At 38.3% G+C, this 27,975-nt stretch overlaps 2 protein-coding genes and 3 non-coding genes across 5 annotated transcripts; 2 read left to right on the top strand and 3 right to left on the bottom strand.

The window, feature by feature from the left end:
- Positions 1-10,754: 10,754 nt before the first annotated feature.
- Positions 10,755-10,836, bottom strand: LOC149019608 (small nucleolar RNA snoR53Y). The gene has a single exon (XR_016173288.1). It is a non-coding gene; the product is annotated as a small nucleolar RNA snoR53Y (small nucleolar RNA).
- Positions 10,837-10,900: 64 nt separating this feature from the next.
- Positions 10,901-11,001, bottom strand: LOC149019609 (small nucleolar RNA snoR69Y). The gene has a single exon (XR_016173304.1). It is a non-coding gene; the product is annotated as a small nucleolar RNA snoR69Y (small nucleolar RNA).
- A 5,975-nt stretch (positions 11,002-16,976) lies between these two features.
- LOC149019610 (enolase (DUF1399)) lies at positions 16,977-20,745 on the top strand. The gene is made up of 8 exons (XM_089153586.1): positions 16,977-17,223; positions 17,302-17,419; positions 17,515-17,913; positions 18,013-18,273; positions 18,728-19,269; positions 19,351-19,475; positions 19,562-19,734; positions 19,804-20,745. The coding sequence occupies exons 1-8, from the start codon at positions 17,036-17,038 to the stop codon at positions 20,344-20,346; spliced, it is 2,349 nt and encodes a 782-aa protein (XP_089009712.1). The 5' UTR covers positions 16,977-17,035; the 3' UTR covers positions 20,347-20,745.
- TRNAS-GCU (transfer RNA serine (anticodon GCU)) lies at positions 18,566-18,647 on the top strand. The gene has a single exon. It is a non-coding gene; the product is annotated as a tRNA-Ser (tRNA).
- Positions 20,746-23,898: 3,153 nt separating the features above from the next.
- On the bottom strand, positions 23,899-25,144 carry LOC149019612 (ethylene-responsive transcription factor RAP2-12-like). Its single transcript, XM_089153587.1, has 2 exons — positions 24,888-25,144; positions 23,899-24,803 (listed from the first exon to the last, which is right to left on the bottom strand). The coding sequence occupies exons 1-2, from the start codon at positions 25,045-25,047 to the stop codon at positions 24,058-24,060; spliced, it is 906 nt and encodes a 301-aa protein (XP_089009713.1). The 5' UTR covers positions 25,048-25,144; the 3' UTR covers positions 23,899-24,057.
- Positions 25,145-27,975: the final 2,831 nt, after the last annotated feature.

Consider the following 27,975-nt stretch of genomic DNA (forward strand, 5'->3'; position numbering starts at 1 on the left):
TGGTGGTGGTGGAATTGGAGGTGGAGGAGGAGAAGATGAGAAGCTAAGAGGTGAAGAGGGTGAACCGAAGGGTATTTTGGTAATATCTATTTTAATAAATTAAAATAAAAATAAAAATAATAAAAATAGGTCCAAAGGAAAGAAGTGTATTTTCGTCACAAAATTTATTAAACTAGCTATTTTTATTAAGTGTGTCCTTATTTAATCATTTCTTAAAACTACAGGGGAGCCATATGCAAAAGAAAACTTAAACTAGACTAAAAATGACCTGGATCAAACCTCAGGGGGTCCAGATGAAAATTACCCTATATTTTTTTAATCTTACTTCAACATTTGGCTGTCCTTCATCCAAAATAAATGAATAATCCATTTCTTTGTCAAAAATTCTTGTGAGATTGTGTCAATACTAGTTGCACATCTTATGCAAATGTGTTTTTGGCATAGTTATGTCAGCCACCTATGTGGAAGTAGTAAATCTAAGGTGGCCTTAAGTTCGAACCTCCACACCTTCCCTTCCAATTACATGGGCATATGGCTCCCAATTCTTGTGATTGATTTGATGTGACAAAAATAGGAAAAAATGTTGCGTATCTTATTTTTAATGTAATTATTTTCACAACCAATACAAACAATCCAGTAAAATATGGATTTTGAGTATTTTTTTCCGATTGATGGAAGATGATTTCTACCACTGCCAATCTGATTCAAAATGGTTTCAACAAATATCGATACTGAACTTGGATTTAATCCCTTGCACCAAACACATTACAATGTGGATTTGCTCTTAGCATAGTGGTGACACTATTGCAACCTCCTATATAAATCTAGTAAGTTGAAGGAGATCTCAATTTTGAACCTCTATTCACACCTTCCCTCCCCCGTGTTTGAAAATGGGGAATTCTCAGCACCACCCCTTGAGTTACTTTATCAATAGACCCCTTATAGGGTAAAAACATACCAAAGATGTCCCTTGTCATTAGGAAATCATAGTTAAGTGTTACATAAGCAAGTTAAATATTCTCAAAGGACAAGATTAACCTTGTGTGAAAAACCCACTATTGACTTGTTTTGTTTTCTTGTTTCACCCGGAAAATAAAATTTAAATCCACCAGAAAGATTTAGGACAGTTTAATAAAACTCGAAAAATAGTTTTTTATTTTTGTTGCTTCAAGAAGTAGAAGCATAAACAATTGGTGAGTTATCAAGTTCTAACCATTAGGCATAATAAGTAAAAAAAATTTATCTATTTTTTTTGTACAAATGGGCTTATTAAGCCGAGGAATGAGGATTTTAATATGCCTTAACTAGAGACGAACCAACGACCTCTTCACTAAGAGGTGTTGGTTTCACTACTAGAACAGCTCTGCGTTGGCAAAATATTTTATCTTTATCTTTTCTTAATTTGAATTATTTCTATAAGATCTCATCCTTCCATATTCTAGATACCTAACCGCTATTTAGTTATTTTGGAAAGTTTATATCAGATTAATAGACTCATGAGAACATTTTCAAACTGGAAAAAGGCCTCTAGTTCTATTGCCCACAAAATGAAGAAATTTTCACTTTCAAAAGTCACAACAACATTAAATGGGTGGTACCTATTCATCCTCAAATTAAGTTAAATGTAAATGGGTTGCTTTTCCACAACAGACGAGTAATAGGATATTGAGGATAGTGAGAGATTACGAATGACACATGCTTTTTTGTTCAAAGCTCAGGATATCCTTAAGTTGGAAGCATTAGCCGTTCGTTAAACACTAATCTGGGCTTTTGATTTTAAATTAGCAAGTATTGAGGTAGAATCTGATAACCAAACGATCATTAATATCCTACAAAATTCCCTCCCAAAGTCACGATACCCAATAGTTGCAGATATTTTCCACCTCAAAGAATCTTTTGAGTCTATCTCGTTTAGGCATGTTCTACACAAAACCAATATGGTGACGGATTCTTTAGCGAACGATAGTGTTCTCACTCTTAACTATTAGCTCCCTCCCCCTTATTTAATGGCTTTTATTGTTTGATTTGTTAGGGGTAGGTTGTAATAGTTGTTTTTCTTTTCAATAATATCCTTTATTTTCTACCGAAAAAAAAATAATATCTAACCATATCCTGGTTTGACCTAGATCGGCACATCCGATCCCGGTTCCCCGAATCTGTGATTGCTTGAGGAGTTTGGCTCGTTAGGTTGGAGTAAAGTGTAAAACACGCTTTTCTAATGTTTACACTTGTGGAGTTTCAGGCTTCTAGTTTACAGGTCCTGGTTTCGGTCGATGGAGTTTTGTGTTTGCTTTGCGTTGAGAAATTCTTAACCAAGGGAAGCGGAAGAGATTGAGAATTTCTCCTTTTCCTCTTCAAATCGGATTCTTCTGCACTTCTAATCTCCCCTGAATTTTCAATAACACTGATCGCCTTTCAGAACTTCTTGACAAATTTTACGATCTGCGCCTGTAATCATGGAGGTCTCGGCGGCATCTCACGGTCTAGAGTTTACAAATTGTATCCTTCAGAGCAATTCTATTCTCTGCGGTTCGTCCTCCGAATTGTCTTATGCCACCGGAGTTCTCTCAGTTTCCGCTGTTACTGCTCCTCCAGCAGTCAGATCTTATACCTATAGGATCATTCCTCGGACGTTTACTAGGCATCAGAGGCGTACGAGAAGAAAGCGTTCTACAGGAGATCCTGAGGACGGCGAGGAGGATGGATTCTTCGGCGATGGCGACGATGGTCCGTTTGGCGGGGGCCGTAGCGGGGGCAGCGGGGGAAGAGGATGGAATTTCGACGGATATGGAGGTTTTGGTTCGGAGGAGTTTTCTTATTCGTCTTCATTTCATCATGCTCTGGATTTTTTCTACGAGGTAATTTGCTGGATTGCCTTCTCTAATTGCTTGCACTTTGCGTTCAAGAAGCTCGTCAGAATTGTGGCAGTTGCGATCGGCGATCCTTCTAGGGATAAGGTTCCAATGAGATTGGTGTCGATGTGAACTGGATATGAAGCATCAAATACTTCTACAAAGGGGTTTTATTTGTCAATATATGTTAAAAGTAGTTTCGTTTTTTATTATTGTATCTATGTATGTCTCTTCTCACTCGCACTGTAAATTGCCCTTAAAAGATTTCTATGTACAAAGTCTAAGTACAGTATTTTTCATCATTTATTTAATGAATTAAAAATTTAGAATTTGTTGGCAAGATGCTCGTTAATTTGATTTTTCTGCAGATGCTGAACTTTGAACTTTTGTGATTTTTCTATTTTCACCTGGCAAGTAGTAACATGGCTTGCAATGTAATAATATCTAATATAAGCTACTGAAATTGCTAGTTTTGACGAATGAATTATAGGATCTTTCGCAACAGAGAATGGAACAGAATGAGTTTTAATATCATAGGCAACAGATAATTAGGTCTCTTTGGTAATAGGTTATAAGATAATTTATAGTTGCATTTTAAATAGGTAAGTGAATGTAATCAGTGAAAGGTTTCAAAGATGGTGTTGCAGTCGTGCATTTGAATAGATTATCATTTGAGAGATCAGGAGGGAAAACTAATGTGGAAGAAGATTCATGGATATTGGAAGTTTGAGCAACAAAAGCTGGAAGGAGAAAGGGTATCAGATTTAGCTTCTTTTGTGAGGATTATCTGCAAAGCAGCCGGTGTGTTCAGGTCATCAAACCATCAGGTTAGGAAACCTGTAACAGTCCAACCCGGAGGACCCATTTGTGATACAAAATATGCAAGTGTTTCAGCCTAAAAACAATCTGACTATCTTGTTGATTTAACTGATAATCCAAGTACCTAAGTCTTGGTTGAACTGAACAGCTGCAAAGGAGAACTCTGAATTGAATCAGAGGTGACATGGTGCCGCTTCAATATGAGGACCAAGTGCGGGATCATAAACCAGAACCAGATTGAGTTGGACTGGCTAGGAGTCTCAAAAGGGGAGTTAGAGATTAAGGGCCTCTAAGTTTCAGTTTGGGGTGAAACTTAGTTTGAGATTGGGGGTCCCTAAGGGGGTGGTTCGATTAAAATATTGAACAGTTGTGATGGTGTAAAGGGAAATTGAGGTTTACCACTGTTGAGGGGCTGATGTCTACAAATGATAGAGAATTTCTCATGGGTAGAATGGAAAAAAAGAAGAAAAAAAAGAAGTTGCAGGTTTTAGGGTTTTGGAGAGAATCTAGGGTCCCTTCCCATTGAGTGGAGGGGCTTATTTATACATAATAAGCTAGAATTCTAATCTAATTTGAACTCCTAAACTCTAAATCAAAATAGAAACTAAGTGACTTAGAATAGGATACTTGGAACCACAATAAAAACACAAGAAAACACTATGCTGCCCTCATAACTTAAGTTTGGGAGAATTTACATAATTAGACCAATTAAACTAATTAACTCACCTATTTTCATACTTGGCCTAGACAATAAATTTTTGGCCACCTGAATGTTATTAAACAAAGGCCCAATACCCATTCCTATCAAGCCTTGGTTGATTTTAAAGGGAAATGAGCAAATCCGGTGCTGGTCTGCATCAAAGGGTCTCTCGCAAGAAATAAGGCAGAAACAGTTTTTGTGGAACCTAGGGGGATAATCCCCGATAATAATAGGAATAGGTAATAGAGCTAAATAAACACGACCCCCCTTATAATTCAAGGGCAGCTGTGGTGGTCCAAGAGTACATGCTAATGACTCACCAGTCATGTGACTTAATTAAAGGTCACATGACAACTTAAAATAGACCCGCTGAACTAGGTTGAACCAGGGCTCAATTATACAAATTATAACCCTTAGAGGTAAAAAGAAAGTATAGGCAGATCAATGTACTAGTAATGCTAACATTACTTGGACAGCTTCTTGGGTTTTTGATGTTGTAGGTCTTTAGATCTGCATCATGATGTCTGGTTGCTGTTGATTAGGATTTTCAGCCATATAAATTGGGATCGAAATTTGTTGAATAGATGTTAATTGAGACTTTTGAAACATTGAAGCTTTTATGTTCTTCTACACAGAGGAATCCTTAATGATGGGAATGAAATCAGAAGGCTGACATGTTTAAATTATGATCAATTCCCACTTGATGTAATCTATATAGATCCTAACACAATCCACACTAAGAATCTAGCTATGGTTCAACCAAAAAGTACATGTAGTAAGAGACGCTGTTGGTCTGGGATACTACAATAGGCTCAACTTGCATTAGGATGAAAGAATGTCATGAGCTTTGTCATGGGACACCCATCATATTATTAGTATTGTTATTATTATTATTATTATTATTATTATTATTATTTTTTTTTGGGGGGGGGGGGGGGGAAGAGTTGTGCTAATTTTTAATTATCTTTTGTGTTGTGAGTTTGATTTAGTCATAGAAGATAGGTTCTGTTGCTCCCCCGAAATTCACAAACATAAGAACATGTCTATGAACATTTGATGCACTCTACCAATGCTGTGTTTGGGTGCAATCAGGGAGTGACGCATCTCAGCCTTAGTGTGTTCCTTTAGGGAGCCTTGCGCGAATGGAATGTCTGGAAGGGAGGCAGAGAAAATTACCATGTTAATCACACTGCAAAGCCTGACCTCCCTAGACTGGAGCAGTTTCATATTGTTTTTTGGCAATCTTTAGTTTTGTACTTAGCCAATAGGGAGTGGTTCAAGCCAAGCACCCTGAGACAAGCAGAGTCTTTATTAGGAAGCTTTAGCACATGGACTGATCATACATATATAACAATTAATGATAGTTGAACAGTGATGCCAAAAAATAGTTTCTGTATAGAAAATTTAGGTTATAGTTAATGTTCTGTGTTGTTGCTGGTTTGAGTCTAGAAGGGCGTCTGTAGAAAAGCAGGTGAAAGGCTGCGTATATTATGGCCCTCCGTACACCCTGCAGTGGCAGGATCCGGTTACCTGTTTTCTCTTTTCAAATCTTGTTCTTAGTTTTGTTATTCTGTTCCTTTCCGTCTCCTTGTATTCCATTGATGTACCCTTGTATTGGCAAACCAAACAAGGGCAATATTCCCAAATCTGATCTCAAAGAGGAACCAAAACAGTGTCAATTTCGGCCAGGTCTGATTGCAATTGTTTGTGCTGGTAGGGTGACTTAATAGGTGTAGGACTATGAGGGAGTGACGGGCATGAAGGAATCTAGGATTGATTGAAGCTTGGGTTGATTTGGACAACTCCTAAAATTTAGAAGGTGGTTGAGGCCATGAGGATTTTTAGGTTATAGAGGTCAGTGGGTTAGGGTTTGACTCTCGGGCTGCAATTTGAGGGAACAAAGGGAATGAAGGCAGCCTAGTGTAGATGACTTCCTCAAAAGGAGAAGCCAAACTGAGGATTATAAGCCAAAGAAGTTCTTAGCTGCAGATTTTTCTGTTAAGGTGCTTTAATGGAGGTTTAGGGACTGTTGAGATGATGAACCAGAGGGTTAGGAAGATGTGTTCTCTTTCCAACTAATTATGGGATGGGTTTTGAATGTTAACAATGAAGGAAATAGGTTCAAATGGATGTAGCAGCAGCCAACCAGAAGTAAGTAGAGAAAAAAAGGGTGGAGGAAGAAGAAGATGATTGAGAAAGAAGAACTGGAAATTACTCACCGGAGCTTAGGTTTGATTGTACCCTATTGGGTATGACTCTTTAGGACAGTTGGATATTGACCCCCACCACACCCTCCGCCAAAAAAATAGCCAACTTCTTACGGTGGAGAAGAGAAGCAACAGCAGCTCTTGCAACCAGGCGATTCTTTTAATCAAATTTGTGTTTGATAAGGTACCCTACTACAACATTATATAGGAGGGCTCAAAAATTGGCTCCTATTAAAGGGAAAAGCTTAACCCAATTGTAAGCCTATTAGGTGACCAAACTAGCTGGGAAACTGAAATGATGAAGCAAATAGATTCAGAATAGGTCTAACTAAACTAATGAAACAAGTTGCATTTTCTTACTTTATATTTATATTTATCCTCTTTTTTCTTACTAATCCCATCCAATGAAGAACAAAGCCATACATATATCAACCTAGGTTGTCTTCTGATGAAAGAAAGGCCTCTTTGGTGATGGATCTGCATCATCCATTCTACATCAGATCCCTTAAGCTCTCTTCATTGTGCCTTGCTAATGGATGATTGTAGCAGTCTGTAAGTTTGATGTGATCTCCCTATAACCAAAATCTTTTGGCTTTATATCTTATGTCTTGGTCATAAATCCTGGCGCAAATCAGATTGCTGAATCTGAAGATGAAAAACTTATCTGATTTATAAGTTCTACAGGCAGTTTCAGAACTGTACTGCTGTCTACCTCTGGATACTAGTTCAGTAATCTAATCTTAATTTCCTGGTTGTTCGTTTGGGTGATTAATAGTTGGGTTTCAGATTTCAAGGGATTAGCATCCTGACATTAAAGATTGCAAGCTGATTGATGCTTTATCAACTGAGTTCTTTCAGGTTGAAGCATATTCTGTTTCTATTGTGACTGGTCTGGATTCAGCTTTGAAGACATCCAGTCTTCTTCCTTTTTACAATCCGCTTAGGCCTTTACTTCATGCTTTTTAGTTTCCAATGATGCTGGTCTTATTTCCTCTAATCCTGCCATGCCCCTTTTTTATTTGGATTCCAAGTTTGTCTGTCTATATCCTCTCTATCGGTTTTCACAGGTCATTTACTAGATTGCCTATCTCCCTTTAGCAACTTCAGTTTATATTTGGAATTATCACCATTCCTAAATTTTTGGCACTTAGGTGGGCTCATAAGTGAAATGAGCAGGTTTTCTGAACCAGGTTCCTTATCGACTGGCTTACCCCCTCCCTTGCCCTCATGCCATGGTTCAGCTCAATCTGCCTTTGGTCAAATGGCAGTCACTTCCTCAATACTCCACATTGTTGTAATCCTGTAATCTGGTAGGGCTGGCTTCCTGTGACCAAAATTTGTACCTTTGTGTTATATTCCTTCAAATAGGTTAGGCTGTGAACCTCATAACCATTCCCAATTGGAATTTATGGTCATCTGTTTAAAAAGAGAGCTGTGAATGCATGCATAATTTTTTTTCTTTGGTCCCGCTTGGTGATTTATTGAAATCAAAAAAAACCATTATTTTCTTGAGTAGAACTACTCTAATTTTGTCTTGATATTGTTCTCCTGAATTGCCAAGTCCTTGGGTCTCTGATGGTGCTAAAGGTTCTAGTAGGGCCTGTTGTTTGTTGTCTTCACTTTCCAGTTGTGCTGCCCAACAATAGTCATTTTTTTTTATTTTTATTTTATCTTGAGAGGGCCACCACTAGTCAGCCCTGACTTTATGGCATCTTTCCACACATTAAGGCTTGTTTTGGAGTATGGCTTATAGCAAAGTATTCATCTGTCGCTTGATGAAAATTACATGATGAAAATTACATTCACCAGGATTGTGCTTATCACTAGCCAAGGTTGTCTTTTTTTGTTGAGTTATCCTCACCCTCTCTCGCACTTCCTCAACATTTACTCATTGGCAGGGTGAGAATGTTATTGTGAGAGCAAAATAATATAATTGGGCATATATACCCATCATAATGTCACGTAAGTTTAGTGAAGTCTTATAAATAGCTACTTTTTCCAAAGCTTTGCAGGAAGTGATCATAATTCATTGAAGGATTGTACTTAGTATTTAAGCATATGTGCCCACGAATGGATGAAGAGAGACAATGCATTGAACACACTTAATTTTATGGATTTGCCAACCAGGCACGAGGAACTTGTTTGACATTGCCGATGTAGAGGATGAATCCAGATCCTCTCCATCTCCCGCCCCTCTAAATGGACAACATGTGGCTTGCCCGGGTGCCCACGTGCCCATCCAGAAGGGAGGGGAAGGGCAGGCGCACTGCCTGGGCAAAGAGGATAGATGGGGTTGAGCTACAGTGCTGCACAATTGATGCACAACACTGAGCTATCTATGGTCCAGATTAATTATGGGATCCAGGCAACCACCACTTTACATTTAGACCGTAGACAACTCAGTGTTTCGCATATGCCTAACAAGAATATAGATGGATATAGATGTTGGTAGAGAATGACCATGATCTAGCGGGGAGCCCATAGATGCTTCCTTTTCTAGAATTTCGTCAAGGCATTCTGGGAAAATTCCAAGGTTAGGTAATATTGTATGATGTTTTACCAAATTAACCACACGTAGTTTTAGAGAACAAAATTATCTAAAACTTGGTTTGGTTTTACAAATCTTGGCCATTTCGATGCTCTTCATATTTTTCTCCCTCTTTTATCCCAATTCGTAAAGAAATGAAAATAAAAAACACAATCAGATTTAGATAGAAAAGAAGCAATGAATCTCTGCGAGTAATCAAACGTCTTCAGATTCTGAGGTGAAATTTTAAAGTCTCTGTTTTTTATCATTTGCTTTGTTTATTTAGCAACAAAGGGAAAGTAGAATATTTGTGGATGGGACCTTTGAAGTTATGAATATGAGATGGTCAATTTCTGATACTTTACTGCAAAATTCGCTTTTGTGTACCCAAATGGGATTAGATCATGCACTTCTTTCCCTCATGATCAAATAGATTTTTTTTGGTAGAGATTTGGTGCACTGAATAAGAGGATCTAGATTTTCTCCCAAAACCTTTAGGGTCTGCTTTTACAATTATCTTAAGGATTTGAAAGAAATTTTTAATTTGTGGATTGTAATTTAAAATCTTTAGACTCAGATAATTAACGCATGGACCCCCATGACTTTTTGCCCACGTATTTAGGGCTTGTTTGGTGCATGAGTCTGAAATTTTCAAAGCTATAAATTTCAAATATAGGGAGTTATAATTTATAAAATTAAATATTTAGTTGTGAGTATGAAATCTGTAGATTCATCCTAAACGTGATTTTTGTGAATGTGTAAATGTATAACTTTTTTAATACCTGAATTTCACCTCACCCATAAGTCTACAGATTCACATTTTTAGTATAAAAAGGTGAATATCTAGATTTCATAAATCTAAAAATCTTTACAACCAAACAGGTATAATTCTCAAATTCATGAATCCAGAGATTTAAAATCTGAATTCATGTAACCAAACAGGTCCTTAACTAATCTTGCAAGACAGGCAAAATGTATGGAAGGGCGAGTTTCTGGGAAGGGCCCACGTATTTAGGACTTGTGTGGAATGTACTTAAGTCTAGTTAATTTCTTAAAATTATAAATTTCAAAAACTAGGGAGTTAGGTAATTGTATAGAAATTAAATATTTCAGCTGTGTCATGAAATATTTGGTTAAGGGCTTGTTTGGTTACATGAATCTCTAAATTTCATGAATCTAAAAATCTTTACAACTAAACAGTATAATTCTCAAATTCTTTGAATCTTCTGAATTCATGAAACCAAACATGCCCTTAACTAACCTTTGCAAGACAGGCAAAATGTATGGAAGGGCGAGTTTCTGGAAGGGCAACGTTTATCTGAACTGTGTAGAATGTGCTTAATCTAGCATCAGTAATTCATCGACAACGAGAGAAGTTCAACAATTCTAGAACTCAACAGCGGAACAGAATGAACCATAAATAATGAAAAAACGAAAAAGAAATAAAAGGAGTTCTTGCCCTTAAGCAGACCTAATAAACTGAGGCGATGGCCATTGAGACGGAGCCACATAAAAATCATCTGAAGCCATTTAGGAGAAAAGAACGCCAAGTATCGAGTACTTGCTACTGAATCGATCGATTAGAACCAGGGAAAAGAAAAATTATAAAAAAAAAAGAAGAAGAGGAAACAATATTAAAATTTTGAAACAGTTCCCTCAGGAGATTAAAAGAATAGAGTTTCATCAATATGCTTCAGAATTAGCATGGTAAAGATAATCATCACCGGGAACAACAGACCTAAATCAAACTAAAATCTGAACCTATCGAACTCTACAAATTTGTAAACAAGAATCAACTAATGCTCAGACTAATGTTATAGAGTCTTTTCCCTGACCTACGGAAAACCGAAGGTCTCATAATGAGCTGGGATTAACAATATCATCATAGCATTCATATCTTCGAAATATCGAACAAAAAAGAAAGAAAGAATAAAGAAAAGAAATTATCAAATTGAAATATAGAGATGAAGAACAGATCCAAAATCACAAAACAACAGCGCTGTCGCCGACGAAGACCTCCAGCAATTGCTGAGGGTTTCCAATGGCGAGGATTTGAAGGAGCCTGCTGCGGGTTTTAAAAGGCGAATGGCGAGGATATGAAGAAGCCTGCTGCGGGTTTTAAAAGGCGTAGAGAAATAGGGTTAGGGTTTTATTTGGGTTTCGAAAATCTTTTAACTTTCATCCTTATCCCTGAATTTTTGCAAAATTACGAACGTAAAGTTTGGGCCTCTTATTCTTTTGAGGGCCCATGAAGGTGAGAAGATTCACTAGTGGGCTGGGCTTGTATTTGGATCATGCTAGATGCTGTGAAAATTTGAATGGTTTGGAGTACCACTAGGAGATAGGTGGTGGTTTTTGCAGTTCTAAGTTTCGATTGTTAGAATTACATTTTTTTTTGGGTAAACATTGTTAGAATGAATTTAGAAGCGAGAAAAGAGAGTACGGGTCATCTCCTCCGACATGTGCTCCTATTGACCACAAATTATAGAAGGGCCCACTCCGTTAGGATGATGGGGTTTTTTTTTTTTTAATGTTTTAATATTTTTCACAGAGTGCTCCCCCGTCAGGGGATATGATCCACGTTCACAAAAAGGGAGAGTTTTACCTCCTAAACCACAAGACACTCGATACCCATACTTTAAATCTTGGGTGAATTATTAACCTCTTATTTTCCAGCAATCATCGAATTAGTCATAAGGATTGAGGGCCTATATGCCCTAGGGAATTTTTTTTTTTTGTTGGGGGGGGGGGGAGACGGAGGTTTAAACCCAAATCCTTATTGATCTACTGCTTCTACATTGGAGGTTCCCACCATTGTGCTTGAAGAGCTTCCGCCATTTCCAATTGAATGTGATGAGTTGATCTTTAGATCTAAAGTCTCACTTGTCGTGGGAAATTGTAGAATGACATATATCATTGCCTTAGCAAGGTGTTGATTTGGACTCCTCCTTTCATGTATAAAGTTGCACATGTATATTATGATATTTTTATCTAGACTTTGCATATACGGAAGCCTTTGGCATCGGATTTATCCTTTTATGCATGTTGATTGTTATGTATCCATTTACACAAGTGTATATCTTAACAAATAAAAAATAAAAAACCATCAGCCAAGAGACATGTGGCTAGCTGATTTTGTAATTGGGTGTAATGCAACGTGTTGAGGATCGAGCTTTAGTCCTGCACAATGAATGCACAAGACACGTTTGACGGAAATCACATATTGATTTCAATCTCAACCGCTTGTCTTTCAAATGTGGAGATCGAAAATCTCGATCGATATTTCAATCCGATGATTGCATTTTTCAGCTGAACACATCAAACCATCAAGATTGAAAATTTTGATCGAGATCTCAATCCGACGATTGTACTTTTCAAGCTGAACAGTCCTACACATTAACTGAAGCAAAATTCAATTTTGATGTGTGAGTTTGAGCTTAGCCACAAACAACATCAAAAGCAAAATACTGCCAATGGGGAAGGTGGAATGTTTTTATTAGTTGGCAGTTGGCAGCTGCATCCACCTTTTGCTTTCCAAAGTGTTAACATCAACAGGTGTCAACATCCACGGTTCCCATTCCGTTAAGTTTTCCACCATTCTTTTCTACTTCTACATTCCTCCTCTTTGTCCCCTTCACTATTTGCTGATGTTGCCATTAACTCCACTGACTTTTAATTTTCTTTTCTTTTTTATTTTATTAAGAAATTTGATGAATGGGGATTTATTAGAGAATAAAAGCACAAGAATATTCCTTCATACCACTAACACTATGAATTTAAATATTTTCCAATGACATTAATCTCGAATCAATCTTTAACTATTTATAAGATGTGATCCTTTTGCCTCAAAAAAGAAAAATGATCCTCAGAATTCACATGAATAAGAGTTTATTGGGTCAGTTAATTAAATTTCATAATTTAAGTAAAGTGACCTACATCTTACTAGTGTTTATTGGGTCTCTTTGTTCCTCCCTTCTAACATATATGACCTTTAAAAAAAAAGAAAAAAAATCATTCTTAGTAGAGTAACGATCTATTTGATGATTCGATTAGTGCTTCTTCTTTGGGAAATATCAAAAGCAGTTTTAACTGTTTCTGGAATTAGAAAATACCTTATAGACATTTGATAAAATTGGATTCTTGAAGAAGAAATAGCATCAACAAGCATCTTAATAAACGGTGATAGAGAAAATGAAGAATATAGACCCCTTTTTACAAAGAGATAGAAATGATGAAAAAATTTGATCATTACAAACAGAAGAAATGAAGAATCCAATGGCTCCTATCATTAGGGTTGTAGAAGCAATGAATGTAAGAGTTTTATCACAGTATGAGAGGGTTTTAACAGGATTTTTAGGTTTATCATGTCAAATTCCATGAATATCATTCTCGACAACTGTTGTACTTAAACCTAATATATCCAAAATTTGCTTTGAAAAACAACATTAGTCACTCAACAAAAAGTCATTAGTGTCTTTCGAAGTATAAATTTTTATAAATTTTAATTTACCTTGCAAAATTTACTTGAAGCAACATGAACCCTAAGCTAAACACATGCCATGCCATTCCATTTTTTGATAGGCTTTTTCTATTGCTACCAGGAAAAACATCTTTCAAGATAAGATGAAGAGAGCAATGTAGAAGAAGCAAGTAGGGTGAAAAGTTGTCTGTCCAAAGCAATACTAAATCCAAAGTCATAATAAAGGATCAACTCACCTGATTTAGCAATTAGAAGCTCAAAACCATCAGCTTTTGCTGAAGTTTACATTATGTCTCTTCAATTTTCAATCCCTTCCTTGCATTGTTCTCACTCTTTGTCCTCTTTGCTTCTTTTCCTGGAGAATCTAATGTTATCTGGAACTCTATTTGGAGGTCCCCCCACATTACCTTTCAAAGGAACATAGTGGTTGTTGGTGTCATGTGTAACACCGTGACACGCGGATCCTTAAACCCTTGCAGGTGCACCACTTAAGAATTAGGAGAAATTCTTGTTTCTTGGGCAACTATTTTTGGGAGGATTTTTTTTTTTAATTTAAATTTATTTCTTTGTTAGTTTCTTTACTTACATGGATTTTTTGTTTTTTTTTGTGTGAGGTTCATCCAGACCAGCTTGCATACACCTTGATTACATTCTCAGAAAGAGCTTTATGTCCGCAAGGGTCGAACCCATGACCACTCCATTGAGAAGTATGGATCTTACTATTCTACCAATCATGCATGGAATAAATACTTCTCATTATTGTTTTTCCTTCCAGAAAGAAATTTTATCAAACTCTTAAACTGTTTATTTATACTAATACTCATAATTACTTATTGTTTCCAAAAGAATTACTTATTGTGTTTCTTAAAATAGAAACACTTGGTGATTATCAAATGGGTCCGAGAAAGTAATGAGCCAGAAATTCATTAAATTCAAAAGGCGAAATATCGGTGGATACCCTTCAATGTTTAGACGTCGGCCACAAAATTGTTCTAAGAGATAAGAAAGATAAGAAAGAGCTCGCCGCCTCCCACAATCGCAACGCCTGAGGAGGAGAGGCTCGCCTGGTAGTCTCTCCACCTCCCGTCTGTTTCCTTTCGCTCTTCTCTAGTCTCTTTCCTGGTCGCCTCCTTTCCCGCATCCCGGCCGCCTCCATCTCCCATCTCTGCTTCTCCCCTCCGCTTCACTTCCCCGTTGCGGTTCCCATCTCCCATCTCTGCTTCTCCCCTCCACCTCACCTTCCCCGCTTCTCACTTCCCATCTCCGCCTCGCCTCAATCCATTTCCTGTCGAGAAACACCAAATCTGGTGTTTTCTCTCCCGTCTCCGTTTCCCTCTTCCCCACTTCAGCTCCAATAATCAGATCTATGGTTTCCCCTTAGATTTTGTTTTTTTTTTTTTCTTTTCTTGTTGCAGTACTTTGGTTTTATTTTTTTTCTTTTTTTTACATAACAGCTCCTTTGATTGCAGCTGCTCTTTGGTGCACCCCGCAGAACAACTCCAAGTCTGGGTACAAGTTTTTCTGCATCGAGTTTGACCGGTACGCCTATACAGCATCGCTGGATGGGAGGTCTAAACCTTATCCACACTTTCGCTGCTACCATCGCTGTAATCGTAGGAGTGTTGGATCCACCCTTGAGGCGTAATTTGTCCCCCTATGTGGGTGTTATGTCCGCCCTTGAGGCGTGTAAGTTGTCCCCCTTTGAGGGTGTTGGTGTTTTTTCGGTGTTCTTGTTCTAAGGGTTTTGTGGTTATGATCCACTTTGGGCTTGACCCAACCCTTACCCTGGCTGACCCTGTCTATTGCATGTACGACAGTTTGGTCTTTTGCCACTCTTTGGTTCGATTTGAACCTTGTGTACTCATGCAGGTGTGTTTGTACTTTTTTTAGTTATCTAAATGAAGTGCTGTTTACCAAAAAAAAAAAAATAAGAAAAATAAGAAAGAGACCAATACCAAAAATAGGTCAATGCCTTACTCCTCAATGACTTTATAATATTTAACTAATATTGACCTGCAATTCGTATATAACACAATCAAAATTGAAGACAAACAAGCAGGGGCGGAGCCAGGATTGAACATTGGGGGGCCGAATGTAGGTGGGCCAATGTGGGACCCACTGTAGGTCCCATCTCATAATATATTATTATATTTTAATGTGAAATCTACATTAAAAATTAGATAAATTAATAGAAAATTCATGAGTGTGAGAGAGAGAAAGGAATAATTTGAGAAAGAGAGAGTGAATACCTGATGTGGAGAAGATTTAAGAAAATTCTAAAGTTTGCTAACTACTTCAATATTTTGTGAGACGTGTGAGAAAAAAAAATAGAATAAATAGGAATAAAAAAGGAGATTCATGAGAGAATAAATAGAAATGAAAATAGGAGAGAATATATAAGGAGAAATTCATGGATCTTGAGTTAGTTTTTAATTATAATTTAACCTTTTATTCCTTAAAACTAGGGATTTAATGATAACCATTAAATAAAGATTATGAATGACATTTGTACCCATCATCTTTATCTTAAATTTTTATTTTTAATTTTTGGAGGGGGCCAAATAGTGGTATTTCACATTTAAAAATGGAGAAATAAGGAAAAAAACAAGAATATTTGTAATTTAAAAAAAATTGGAGGCCATGGCCCCACCGGTCCCAACGTGGCTCCGCCACTGCAAACAAGGCTATAAAATTACAAATTTTAAAGAAAGATAAATAAATTCAGTGACACCAAGGACAATAAAAAAAAAAATATATGAGAATAAATGAGTGAATCTAGCTTTTGTAACCACCCAGTTAAGATGGTCCAATTGATAGCGAACACGACTATATAACCAATATCTACACCCTGATTAGTTGAGTTGTATATTCCTTTTTTCCCAGTTCCAGCCCTTGAATAAATTTTTTTCCTATTAAAAATTAAAAAAAAAAGACCTAGCCATGATAAATATATCGATTTTTCACATGATAAGGATAACAGAAAATTATAGAAAACCAATTGGACCGGAAGATAATATATGCTGACGTGGTAAACATTTTCTTTTATATTCATAATAATTTTTTTCGTGAGCTTATATTTAATAATACTAAACCAACCAATTATAGAAAAAGAACCCCCATTAACAAAAAGTATTTAAAACATAAATTAATGATTTATATTTTTTTTTCGGCGAAAAAATAATGATTTCTCATTTCTTTATTTTAGTGTTCTTAGCTTTTCCAAATTGGTTGAAGCGTGAAGCGGTGAAGGCCTCTTCCGCCACCAGAGGGTTGACCCCACTCTACTCATACATCATACGTACAAGAATTAAAACATCCACGTGGCCTCTCTATCTCTCTCTGACATCACCAACGAATATAAATAGTATAGATAATCTTATATACACCTCTCTCATGCTTTTCTAATGGAGTTTTCCAATCTGAGTACGACACTGTGAGTGTTAATCAAGAATGTCGAAGCTCAGTGCTTCCGATGACGCTTCGATCACAAGCCTCAGTGAGATACAGGACGATTCAGGTTCGATCAGATTCAGTATTGATCTTGTCGGCGCAGCGAGGAGACATCTTTCCTTCTTACGAATCGTCGCCGAGTCTCCATGGCTTCACAACAAGAACATTACCCTCTTCTCCATCCGAAGGTTTGCTTTTCTCCTGAAACCCTTGTCTTCTTTCCTCTACTTGCCCAATTAGCTTTATCTGATTCTTTTTCTTCTTAGGTATGAGGAGCAGTGGATGCCCTTTATCGCTGATCTCATGGTTGGATCCACAAAGCCTCCGATGCTTCTTCCTCCGCTGGATATTCAGTGGGTTTGGCACTGTCACTCCCTGAATCCGGTAAATTAGACAAACAAGATGATATGCACTCCACATGTTCGATTAATTTCCCTTTCGGTTGGAACTTTTGAAAACGCGAAGACTTCCTATTTCAGGCAAAATACCGGAAGTACTGCGAATCGAGATTCTCGAAGCTGGTGGAGAAACCCGTAATCTTAGACGACGAGAACGAAGAATACGCTTTGAATAGATGCAGAGATCTCTGGATCCGCAGGTACCCATCGGAGCCTTTCGAACTCGAAGTCGACACCATTACCGGAATCAACGATTCCCTTTCCACTACAGCCCACAACGAGGACATATTCACCCAAGTTTGTAAGAACAGATCCTTGCATTCCAAGTTCTCGCAGCCTTACATGTTTGAAATCGTTTATCTGATAGCAGCCAGGCAAAGATACAAGGGGATTTTGTATCTTCTGCAAAGGTTGGGAGGTGATTCATACTCAAGCCTTGTGCCCACATCTGATATCTTGCTTATTTGGTTAACCCATCAGGTGGGAATATATTTTCCTGTTACTGTGTGTCTGTTTTCGTCCCTTGCATAATCATGAACCATGATTAAATGGCTAATCTGGGTCTTTTGCTTGAAGCAGAGCTATCCATTGATATACGCAGAAGACATGAAGGAGATGGAGAGAAACATAGAAAAGGTGGTGGGGGTTTGGGATACAGTGAAGGAAGATGACTTGGAAGCCACAAAGGAGCTGTGGGAGAGAAACTTTGGCCTACCATACGAAAAAGCAGGAGCTACCCTAGACAGAATTCCATCTGCGAAATCGCTCGTTTACTGGGAAGTTCCAGATTTTGATGTCAACAAGAAATACAAGTCTATGGAACCCAGGTTCTTGTTAGAGGTCTCATCTCTCACTCTGCATTTTTTTTCGTTCTTATTGTTTCTAGATTAGCTTCAATAGTTCGATTGATTAGTCAATTACGTATCTTTTATGAATCGACGAGTAAGTAAATCATTCTATTTGCTGCTTGACCAAAGTAATGATGGCTTCCCACTGAGTAATGTTGCGCGTTGACATTAGGTCGCCGTAGTTGATAATGGCGAACATCCATTTCATTTCTATCGTTGCTGTAGCTGTAGGGTCTACTTTTGAACCCCTTTTTCTTGGTATTCGAGCATTTCTCATCAACGACGTCGCTTTGGCCGAGTGGTTAAGGCGTGTGCCTGCTAAGTACATGGGGTTTCCCCGCGAGAGTTCGAATCTCTCAGGCGACGATCAATTTTTTTTAAATTTTTTTATGGAGAAAAAGCTTCCGTGTTCTATCTCCGAACGAACTGTGAAATTTGTCTCTCAGGTATGCGTTTTTGTGTCATCCAACCTCAACAGCAAACAATTGGATATAGAGACGAAGAAAGAGTTCATGCGTCTTTCCACAATTAAATGCCACAAGGAGTTACGAATTGACAAGCAGATCGCCGGCGACACTGCGTCGTGGAGGAGGACATGGCACCTTTACTGCGAGTTTGGGACGAGAGGTGTGGTCATCGAACGCCGCCGCCGCGGTGGTGGTGGTGGTTGTATCGGAAGAAAGAGTAACCTAATTGGCAAACTAGTATTCCTCTGGAACGACTTACTTAGAGCTCCTTCTCTTACCCTGGAGAAGGAAATTGACAAGCAAACTGAACAATCGAGCCTGAGGGTTGTGGTTTCCATTACTCCTCCGGTGCAAGCTCCTTACTTGTTGAAATGCGTACCTGACCGAGTCACTGACGATTCCGGCGCTATGATATCCGACTTGATGCTCAGGATGAGAAATTACCATCCGCAGGAAGGACGGTGGTTGTCTCGCACCGTGCTCGACCATTCTGGCCGAGAGTGCTTCGTTATGAGGATCAGGTACTACAAAAACTGCCATTAACACAAAACCACCTGTACCTGTTGAATTCCACGAAACAAAAAAGTTTGTTTTTTTCGTAGGGTAGCCGAAGGATTTTGGAGGAGAGCAGGAGAAACTCCGAAAACGGTGAGGCGGCAGAACAGGGTCGTGGAAATACGTGAAGGGTCTTGGAAGTACATCGGCGGTTCCATCGGCACTGCTCCAGGTATGTTTCTTTCATCACAATGGCGTCCTCTGCTAATCTGGTGCGTCTTTTTGGATGCTCATCCGATCTGGCTTTTGCACAACCAGAGAAAGTGGTGGGAACTGCTACGCCAGTAGAAGAAGAATCGAGATCAAGGCAAGAAGCTTCCTGGCATCTTTCCACGGGAGACGAGTTAACAATACGGTGGGAATCGTCGTCCCCTTTATTGGGTCTCTCTTTCCACCTTGAAAACAATAATTCCCTTGATCCATCCGAAAAGGTAGGATATTCTTGAATTAATCCTTCAGTTAGGAAAATCAACATTTTAATTTTAATCCGATAAATTCAGGTGAGGTTGCTAAGAGGTAGGAAGATGCAATATCGAGACTCGAAGAGATTTGATCAAGAAACAGAGGAAGAATGTGCTAACGAAGCAGCAGGAGGAGAAGAAGAAGAAGAAGAAGGTTGTTTTGTGACAGTTGTTCGATTCACGCCGGAGAACCCAACTGGGAAAGCCACAGCTTTGTTGAATTGGAAGTTACTGGTGGTGGAGTTTTTGCCTGAAGAGGACGCAGTGCTGGTGTTGCTGTTATCCATGGCGATACTCTGGAGCGTATCGGAGATGAAAAGGGAGGATATTGGGGGACTTTTGGTGAGGAGGAGATTGAAAGAAGTTAAGATTGGAAGCAGAGATTGGGGTTCAGTGATGCTTCACCCTTGGTCTACCTCTTCTTCATCTTCTTCTTCTTCGATTGATTCACCTTACCTTCTTCCTTGGTATTGGAATCCCGAGGTTGTAATGGCCCATCCAGATTATGATACTGCACCGAGGTTTAATTATTCCCCTGCAGAAGGTGGTGATAAACTTTTTAAGCGAGAAATTTTGTTCTAGCTTAGCGGCCTGGAGTGTTGAAGTTGAACTGTCTTTCTGTATAAAGATATGCCATGGAGAATATGCAAAGGGAGAAAACCACTGTGGTAGAATTGTAGAGATCCCTTATTATGGGATAAGCCGATACCCTACCCGTGGCTCTGCTTGTGTAGGTATTGAGGATCAAGAGAGTGTTTTATTATTTTTTTTTTTGGGGCCAGCGTAGGTACAACTTCACTACATCTTCATCTGTACCTACAGTACATCTTCATCTTGGAGTTTTATATAATTGGTATAGGCGGAGCTTTGCCTTACGCCCAAACAAAGAAAATTCGAACTGTGGTCTTTTGCCAATTGAGTCGTCACCTCTCAAGGTTGAGTGTTTTTTAACAAGCCAATTTTCAACTAGTGTGTGGCTGGAAACATAAAAACGATTAATTGCCTTAGCTTCGCCGCTCTGAAAACTTCTACCGCCGCCGCCGTGTCTTGGGGTGAAGAGACTTTCTTTTTCCTCACTTCTCTTCTTTTCTGGTTTCTTCTTTCGATTTCTTTCTTTCCCACCTCTATTCTCTACTTCTCTGTTTTCCATCGCCTCCGTTTCATATTTCTCCTGTTTCTTCTTCCTCACCTTCTCATCTTCTCTGTTTTCCGTTTTCGTTTTCTTCTTTTTTGGTTTTTATCCATTGCCCTTATTTTCTCATCTGTCTTCTCATCTTTGTTTCTTGTTTTTATTTTCATTTTCTTTTTTTCTGGTTTTATCCATCGCCCCTATTTTCTAGTTTCTTCTACCTATTCTTTTGGTTTATTGTGGCTGTTTTGATTTTCATCTACTTGAAGCTGGTGAATTTATATGTTGATAGCATAATCCTAGTCCTAAGTGAGTCTAGATCCTTTATTCGTTAAGACAAAGGTCTTTTTTTCTCTCACACTTTTTCACCATATATTAGAAAGGAAGTCATTTTCAAACACTGAATTAGAAATGGGACCTCCTTCCTAATGTGTAGTGAAAAATGTGAAAAGTACAAACCTATCCTGATGGGTAGAGAATGTAGATTCGTACTGAGCCTGCCCTTGTCGACAAAGATGGATTTTGAGGTAACTTGATGACGGCTATCAACGGCTCCTTGAACATCCCATATGGTGAATTTACCAACAATTTATTAGAGTTCCCTACCTATGCACCAATTGATTTATGGAAGGAAAACTAGGAGGTAGATTTTACAAGGCAGCTGCTTTATACTTTGAGAGAACAAAGATCTTAATTTTTGGGTAACTGATGACAAAAAAAATATATATATATATATTTTTGTCACAATCAAACTAGTGCGATCTGTGCCTCTCATATATTCCTTTTAATAAATTGCACTGGCACTGAAAAATGGAGGCCTTAAAGCACTGACACCCCCATTCTATGTTTAAAAGTATAAAGACACCAAAATTGAATTTTCATTAGATATATTTGTTTAATTTGTCATTGAAAATAAATTGTAATTTAACTATTCTCAATGATAAATTTTTCAGTGACAAATTGGACAAATATATCCAATAAAAATCCAATTTTTGAGTTTTTGTACTTTTTAAACATAAAGTAGGTGCCAGTACTTTAAGGTCTCTATTTTGGGGGTACCAGTGCAATTTACTCTATTCTTTTTTATTTTATTTTATGAGTAACCAAGGTGTTCGATGACTTATTTGCATCTCGACTAATCCTTATTTGCATCTCGACTAATCCTGACTTATTTGCATCTCGACTAATCCATCATGAGAAAGTAAAACAATTCATTGCCATCGCTTCCTAATTAAAACACTGAATTTTAGATAATGTATTAGAGCTGAGATTCTATGCTTACTCACACTGATAAGTACAAAACTAGAATAGGAGCCACTGTGTTGAACCGAGTGAAAAGTTAAATTTATAGAAGGTTGAGATGGTGGTTATACCTTGGTTAGCATATTTGGTAGTTAAAGAAACTTGGCATGGGAACTCCGAGGATCTAGTGACATGCGTGGGAAGAATCCAACAAATAAAGAAACTCTTATCCCAAGTGTTACACCTAATTCGGATGAGTCTAGGAACCAAAGTGAACCGTTTAGTACGGAAAGCTACATTTTGAGGAGAGTAGCTTTATGCAAGCACCACATAAGCATTATCACTTTACGGAAGAGAAGTTCATGTAATGATACCTAAGATATTATTTCTCAAAGAAGAACTGAATGTGTCATTTAATGCGTAATTCTCAGGTCTCGAGAGTTTAACGTCAGTTGAAAAGACATCAGTCTGCATTAATTGCATGTTAAATCAAGGATAATGTGAATAGATATTTCGGATAATATCTAAAGCCAGGTATATTGCACTTGTAGCTTCTTGAAAAAGATTCAGGCCTTGGTTTCTCCAACAAGCCAAGGGTTACTCTCAATCTAGACTCTTAAACGAGTATATGCCAATCTAAGGGAGTAAGGGAATCTTTCCCACAAAGACATCATGGATTTTAGTATAAAGGGAACAGATAAAAGATAAAAAGGGGATGAGGTGAGAAAACAACAGCATTTACTCTCCTATAAAAATTCTTAGCCTTGAATGCTCCTTGAGTTCTAAATTCTTCACTATTGAGGTTTTGTGTTATCCAGAATCTAGCTCAATTATTGAAGGTGGCTTCCCGTCAACATAGGCAGCCCACTCTCATAGTTCATTTCTTATGCAGTCATTCGATTTAAAATCAGATCAGTTCATTTTTGAACCAACTTAGGACTAGTGCAGATTCAAGAGCAGCACCTAAGGATATAGAGATCCTAATTCGGGAAGGACTCCTGTCTTGAGTCTTCCAAAAGGACTCCTGTCTTTGAATTTGTCTTTATTTTTTTAATTCAACTTGAATTTGTCTTTATTTTTTTAATTCAACTTTTTCATTTTTATTCGTCTCTATCGCTGATCCGGAGCAGCCGTGAGGCTTACATGATGGAATCTATATAATTCCACGCTACGGGTTCCGAAAGAGTAGAAATATTAACGCGATAAAAGCCATGGGCGTTTTCGCCTCTGGTTTCATCCCCAGAAACCGTTTTAGCCCGCAGGAATTTGGTGTTTCTGTATTCCAATACCAGGAGCGCCCAACGTTCTCAGGCGGCGCTTCTCGATCTCTGATTCGCGATCCCCAATCTTCGCTCCATGTCTAACTCTGACGCCGATTTAGACCATTGACGCCAGAATCTCTGCTCCTCCCTGAAGAGAAAGAAATCGCAGAAGCTTTTGAACAAATCTATAGCCAAAGCTCTGCAATAACTGACCAGTTCTAGAGGTGAATGCTTCCCTACTTCTTACTATAATCGATGAAACTTTAATTTTCCTTTTAGTCATACAATTATGTCGTCCTTTCGTAAGATCAAGCGCGGTTAGAGTGAGAATCTTTGGGTACAAATTAACCGCGGAGAGTGATAAATTAACAATTTAGTAACAGAGGAAGAGAAAGGGGGATCGGATCGATTACAGTGAATGAAGTATTGGAGATTAAAATTGGAAATCTGATGCTTCAGGAACATGAATCACAGTAAAGGGAGCATTCATGTGAAAAAAAAGGCCCGGTCTTTCATTAAAATTTCAGTTGCGAAGAAGAAACAGAAACTAAATTTATTTACAGGATTATCCGCTGAACGAATGATAAGAATCACCCCCTCTACCATCACATAACATTAACCCCCAAAAAGAAAAGAACAGAAAAACAACAAAGAAGGAAATCAGACATTTTCTGATATACTTGAAAGAGGAACATCGTCGTCGAAGCTCCAGAGCTCCAAGGGAACGCCACCAACTACGTTTTCCTGATCGGTGGTTAGATTCGTTGCCACGGACTGCTCACTTATCCCGTCCAGATACGGAATCTGGTAGAATTTCATATATGTCTCGAATTGCATCAGCTCCTCCGATAGCGTCTGCACTTCATTGACGTCTGTCTTCATTTTAACTTGCTCAGATGTCGTTATTGAATCCTCAACATCTGTTTCAGACACAGTTATCTCCTTCTTCGGCAGTGGCAATGGAACCGGAATGGGTGTAGGTGGAGGAGCAGCCACAGGATCAATTGGGTTCGGATTGAAAGCAGAGGAAGCATAAAACTGCGGAAACGCTCCCATCTGATTCAAATCGCTGGCGAAACCCATCTTCGAACTGTTCAAGAAATCCATACTCGAATGTTGGTACAAAAATTGGGGATTCCAACGAGTAGCAGGTTTTTTGGCATTCTGCAATTCGCTCTCATTTGGGAAATTCACCTTGGCTTTCTTACCTCTTATATTCCTTGCTTCCCTATCATAAGCCCTAGCAGCTTCTTCCGCGGTGTTGAAGGTACCCAGCCACACCCTAACTCCTTTTCTAGGATCGCGAATTTCGGCAGCCCATTTGCCCCATGGACGTTGTCGAATCCCCCTGTACTTATTCTTTCTCTGCCTCTTGCCATTCTTCTGATCAGTGCCACTCTCACTACCTGTTCGAAGAAAGTCCCAAGTGAAAAATCACACATAAAAAAGCACATCCGAGTAGAACAGAGTAGAGTTAGAGAGAAAAGTACCTGAAGAAGGGGAAGGTTGCTTCGTCGGTGGTTGCTGCGGGTTGCAGCAATGGAAATCTGAGCTGTTTGTGGAGTTGAGATCAGACCAGAAATCAGAAGCAGTAGCGGAACGACCTCGATTGCGAGGGATGAGGTCATAGATAATCGCACCGCCGCACATTTTCTCAATAGAACTCGGGCAATCGCTGAGACTTTTTTTTTTTTTTAATGGTAAGGATGGAAGTTGTTGTGGAATGAGAACAAGAGAGACGGTGATATATACGGTTGGGCAAGTGGGCAACACGTTAGCCGCCAATTCGACAAATAAAAATCAACTTTAGCCACAATCGAGATGCTTCGCTGGAGCGCATATTTTGCTTGGGCTGCGTTTGCCTGTGGAGAAATTATGAAGACAAACGTGATGTTTTTCTTTATCTATAAGTCTCGACGTTAGAGAATCTTTTTATGTCTTTTCCTATTCCTTGCTGGACAAACAAACACACGCTTAAAAATTCGTCATTGGTGGCACGCCATTATTAGGTTTTGTCTTAGAAGCTTCATGTTGGAGTAGTTGTCGTAGAAGCTTCATTCAAGAGTTCGTAATTTGCTTGTCTGTCTCCACTAAAAAAAATAGTTAAAAAAAAAAAAAATACATTAGGATTAGTTTGGCAACGTGTAAAATCTAGCTGGATTCTTTTAATGGGTTAAATTTGGTCAGGATCAAGCATCAATTAATCAATTGATACTACTTACCAAAAAAAAGCATCAATTGATACTATTTAAAGAGTGTTTCCCAAGCATCAATTAATAGTATTTAGAGAGTGTTCATTTTATTGGGTCTTACTTAGGTCCTGCACATTAATTCAACGGTCGAGATTTCGGATCTGACAGCTGAAATCTCAGCTTTGACAGTCATGCGCATTTAACGTGCATCACCCAAATTTTTTCTCATCTTTATTCATGATCAAAACACTTTTCATTCATATATAATCGACTCCATTCTTTACCCAGCGAGTCAAATAATTTTTTATTTATTATTAACTGAGTGTGGATGTGGATGGGGGAGAAGGCGGAGTAGGTGAGGATATTTTGGTTATTTTCTGAATGAGAATGAAGTTAACATCTTTTAAATCGTACTAATTCTTACTGATGTAATTTTAACCGCTAAAGGGACTTAGCTAGGTTGTAAGTCTCACTAAGAACCCCTTATGTAAAATTTTTAATGAAATAAGATAAATGATAGAAGGGCTTACTTTTATTAGGATGTTCCCACTTTCATTAAAGTATTCGGATTAGAAGTTACCTAGATCATCCTTGCAATGGGAGCTGGCCGGGCTCTCTCCAAAGTCATGGTCAAAGCTAACTTGGTTACCATCGACCAATTATGCTATTATTTGGAGAATGTTAACTTTATTCATGAAATGATCAAAATACCATTTAACTCATATATAATTGACTGACATTAAAACAATAGATTCATTTAAACCACCTAAGAGAGTAGAATTTGTTTTTCTTCACCAACGGAATAAAATAAATCCTTTATTATTATTAATTGAGTGTGGATGTGGGGAGAAAGCTAGAGTAGGTGGGGATATTTTGATTATTTCATGAATGAAGCTAACATCTTTCAAATAGTATTAGTTACTATTGAATTCAGATGTAATTTTAACCACTGAAGGGACAAGTTCAGGTTTTAAGTCTCACTAAGGAACCCTAAAGTAAACATTTCAATTTTTTTTTTTATAGAATGTAAATTTTCAATGAAATAAGATAAATGATAAAAGGGTTTATTTTATTATGATACTCCCACTTTTATTAAAGTATTCAGATCACAAGTTACCCAGTTCCATCCGGGTCCGGATCAGCAATTCCGACGGGGACCACAAAGTGCTCTCCGACGCTTCATGACCACAAAAACCAGTGGGGCCCACGGTGAAAAACATTTTTGAAAAAAAAAACTTTTTTACCAGTGGGACCCACTAGTTTATGTGGTCAGAAAGTCATGGAAGAGCACTCTGTGCTCCTTGAACCGGGAGAAGATCCGGATTCGTTCCATCCTTGCAATAAGGGCTGTCCGGACTTGCACCAAAAATCACGGTCAAACCTGACTTGGTCGCCATCGACCAGCTACACTAGTCCTTTTAACCGTGTTTGGTCTACTCAAAACCAATTGGGTTGTACTGGTTCAACCATCTGAGTAGTGGATTCTGATTATAATCGGCTGAGAAATGGAGAAAATCATCAGAATATGAAGGGAATGGCGGAAGAATCTGGTCCGGGTGATTTGAGCATGGGCCCTCGAGTGGTCCAGCCAGAAGCCTGCCTACAATTAACCAGAACCGGTTCATACCTTTTCCACCCAATTGGGCCAATTTTTGCTTGCAGAACTGAATTAAGTGGGATACGGTTGCGGAGAATGGACGCCTTCGGCATTCTTCGAGTTGAATAAAAGCTCTGAATTGACACTTTCACAGACAAGACAAAGCATTATTAGTCAAAGATAGCTCGCTAAAGAAAAAAAAAAGGCAACCTTCTCTAATCTATAGTTTGTTATAGAGTTGATTAGTCATAGTCATCCCCAGTCATTGTCATGGTTTTGGCTGCGCTTCTAATGCATTGGGAGGCAGTTTTATTAGAGTGAAATTGCTATTAGAAGGCAGTTTTATTAGAGTGAAATTGCTTTAGGAAATGTGCATGATGTTAGAAAAAATTTTGACTGTCAAATCCGAAACCTCGACCGTATCGCATGACTGGGATAAAGCAAGGTCGTTATTGTTAGGGAGACCTGCGATTTGGTCATCCATTCTGTATCCCATGACGGGGACTAAAGCAAGGTCTTTGTTAGAGGCCTAAAGTATTAGGAGACCTTTGATTTGATCCTCTTTTCCTTTCACGTCTCCCTCTCTCCCTCTATTCCATCTCAAAAGGGCCTATGGGCCTTCAGTCATGATGACTGATATCCACTTGATCAAAAAATAAAATAAAATTGTCATGGTTGGTATGATAAATATTTTTAAATGGCTGGTATAGTATAATACATGGTTTATGGTTTTAAGTTATTGGTTTACTTTTTAGAGTCCGAATCTGCAGAGGAGTATTTAGTGCTCCT

This window comes from Hakea prostrata, chromosome 4, assembly GCF_041222555.1.
Source record: "Hakea prostrata isolate BN-2017 chromosome 4, UWA_Hpros_2, whole genome shotgun sequence".
Taxonomy (NCBI): Eukaryota; Viridiplantae; Streptophyta; class Magnoliopsida; order Proteales; family Proteaceae; genus Hakea; species Hakea prostrata.

Bases quoted from the DNA above. Each gene is read 5' to 3' on its own strand.
- LOC149019610 (XM_089153586.1), top strand. From the start codon at position 17,036: ATGTCGAAGCTCAGTGCTTCCGATGACGCTTCGATCACAAGCCTCAGT. The intron at 19,270-19,350 runs GTACTACAAAAA...TTTTTTTCGTAG, and splicing joins TGCTTCGTTATGAGGATCAG to GGTAGCCGAAGGATTTTGGA. The intron at 19,476-19,561 runs GTATGTTTCTTT...TTGCACAACCAG, and splicing joins TTCCATCGGCACTGCTCCAG to AGAAAGTGGTGGGAACTGCT.
- LOC149019612 (XM_089153587.1), bottom strand. From the start codon at position 25,047: ATGTGCGGCGGTGCGATTATCTATGACCTCATCCCTCGCAATCGAGGT. The intron at 24,804-24,887 runs GTACTTTTCTCT...TTCTTCGAACAG, and splicing joins GCAACCTTCCCCTTCTTCAG to GTAGTGAGAGTGGCACTGAT.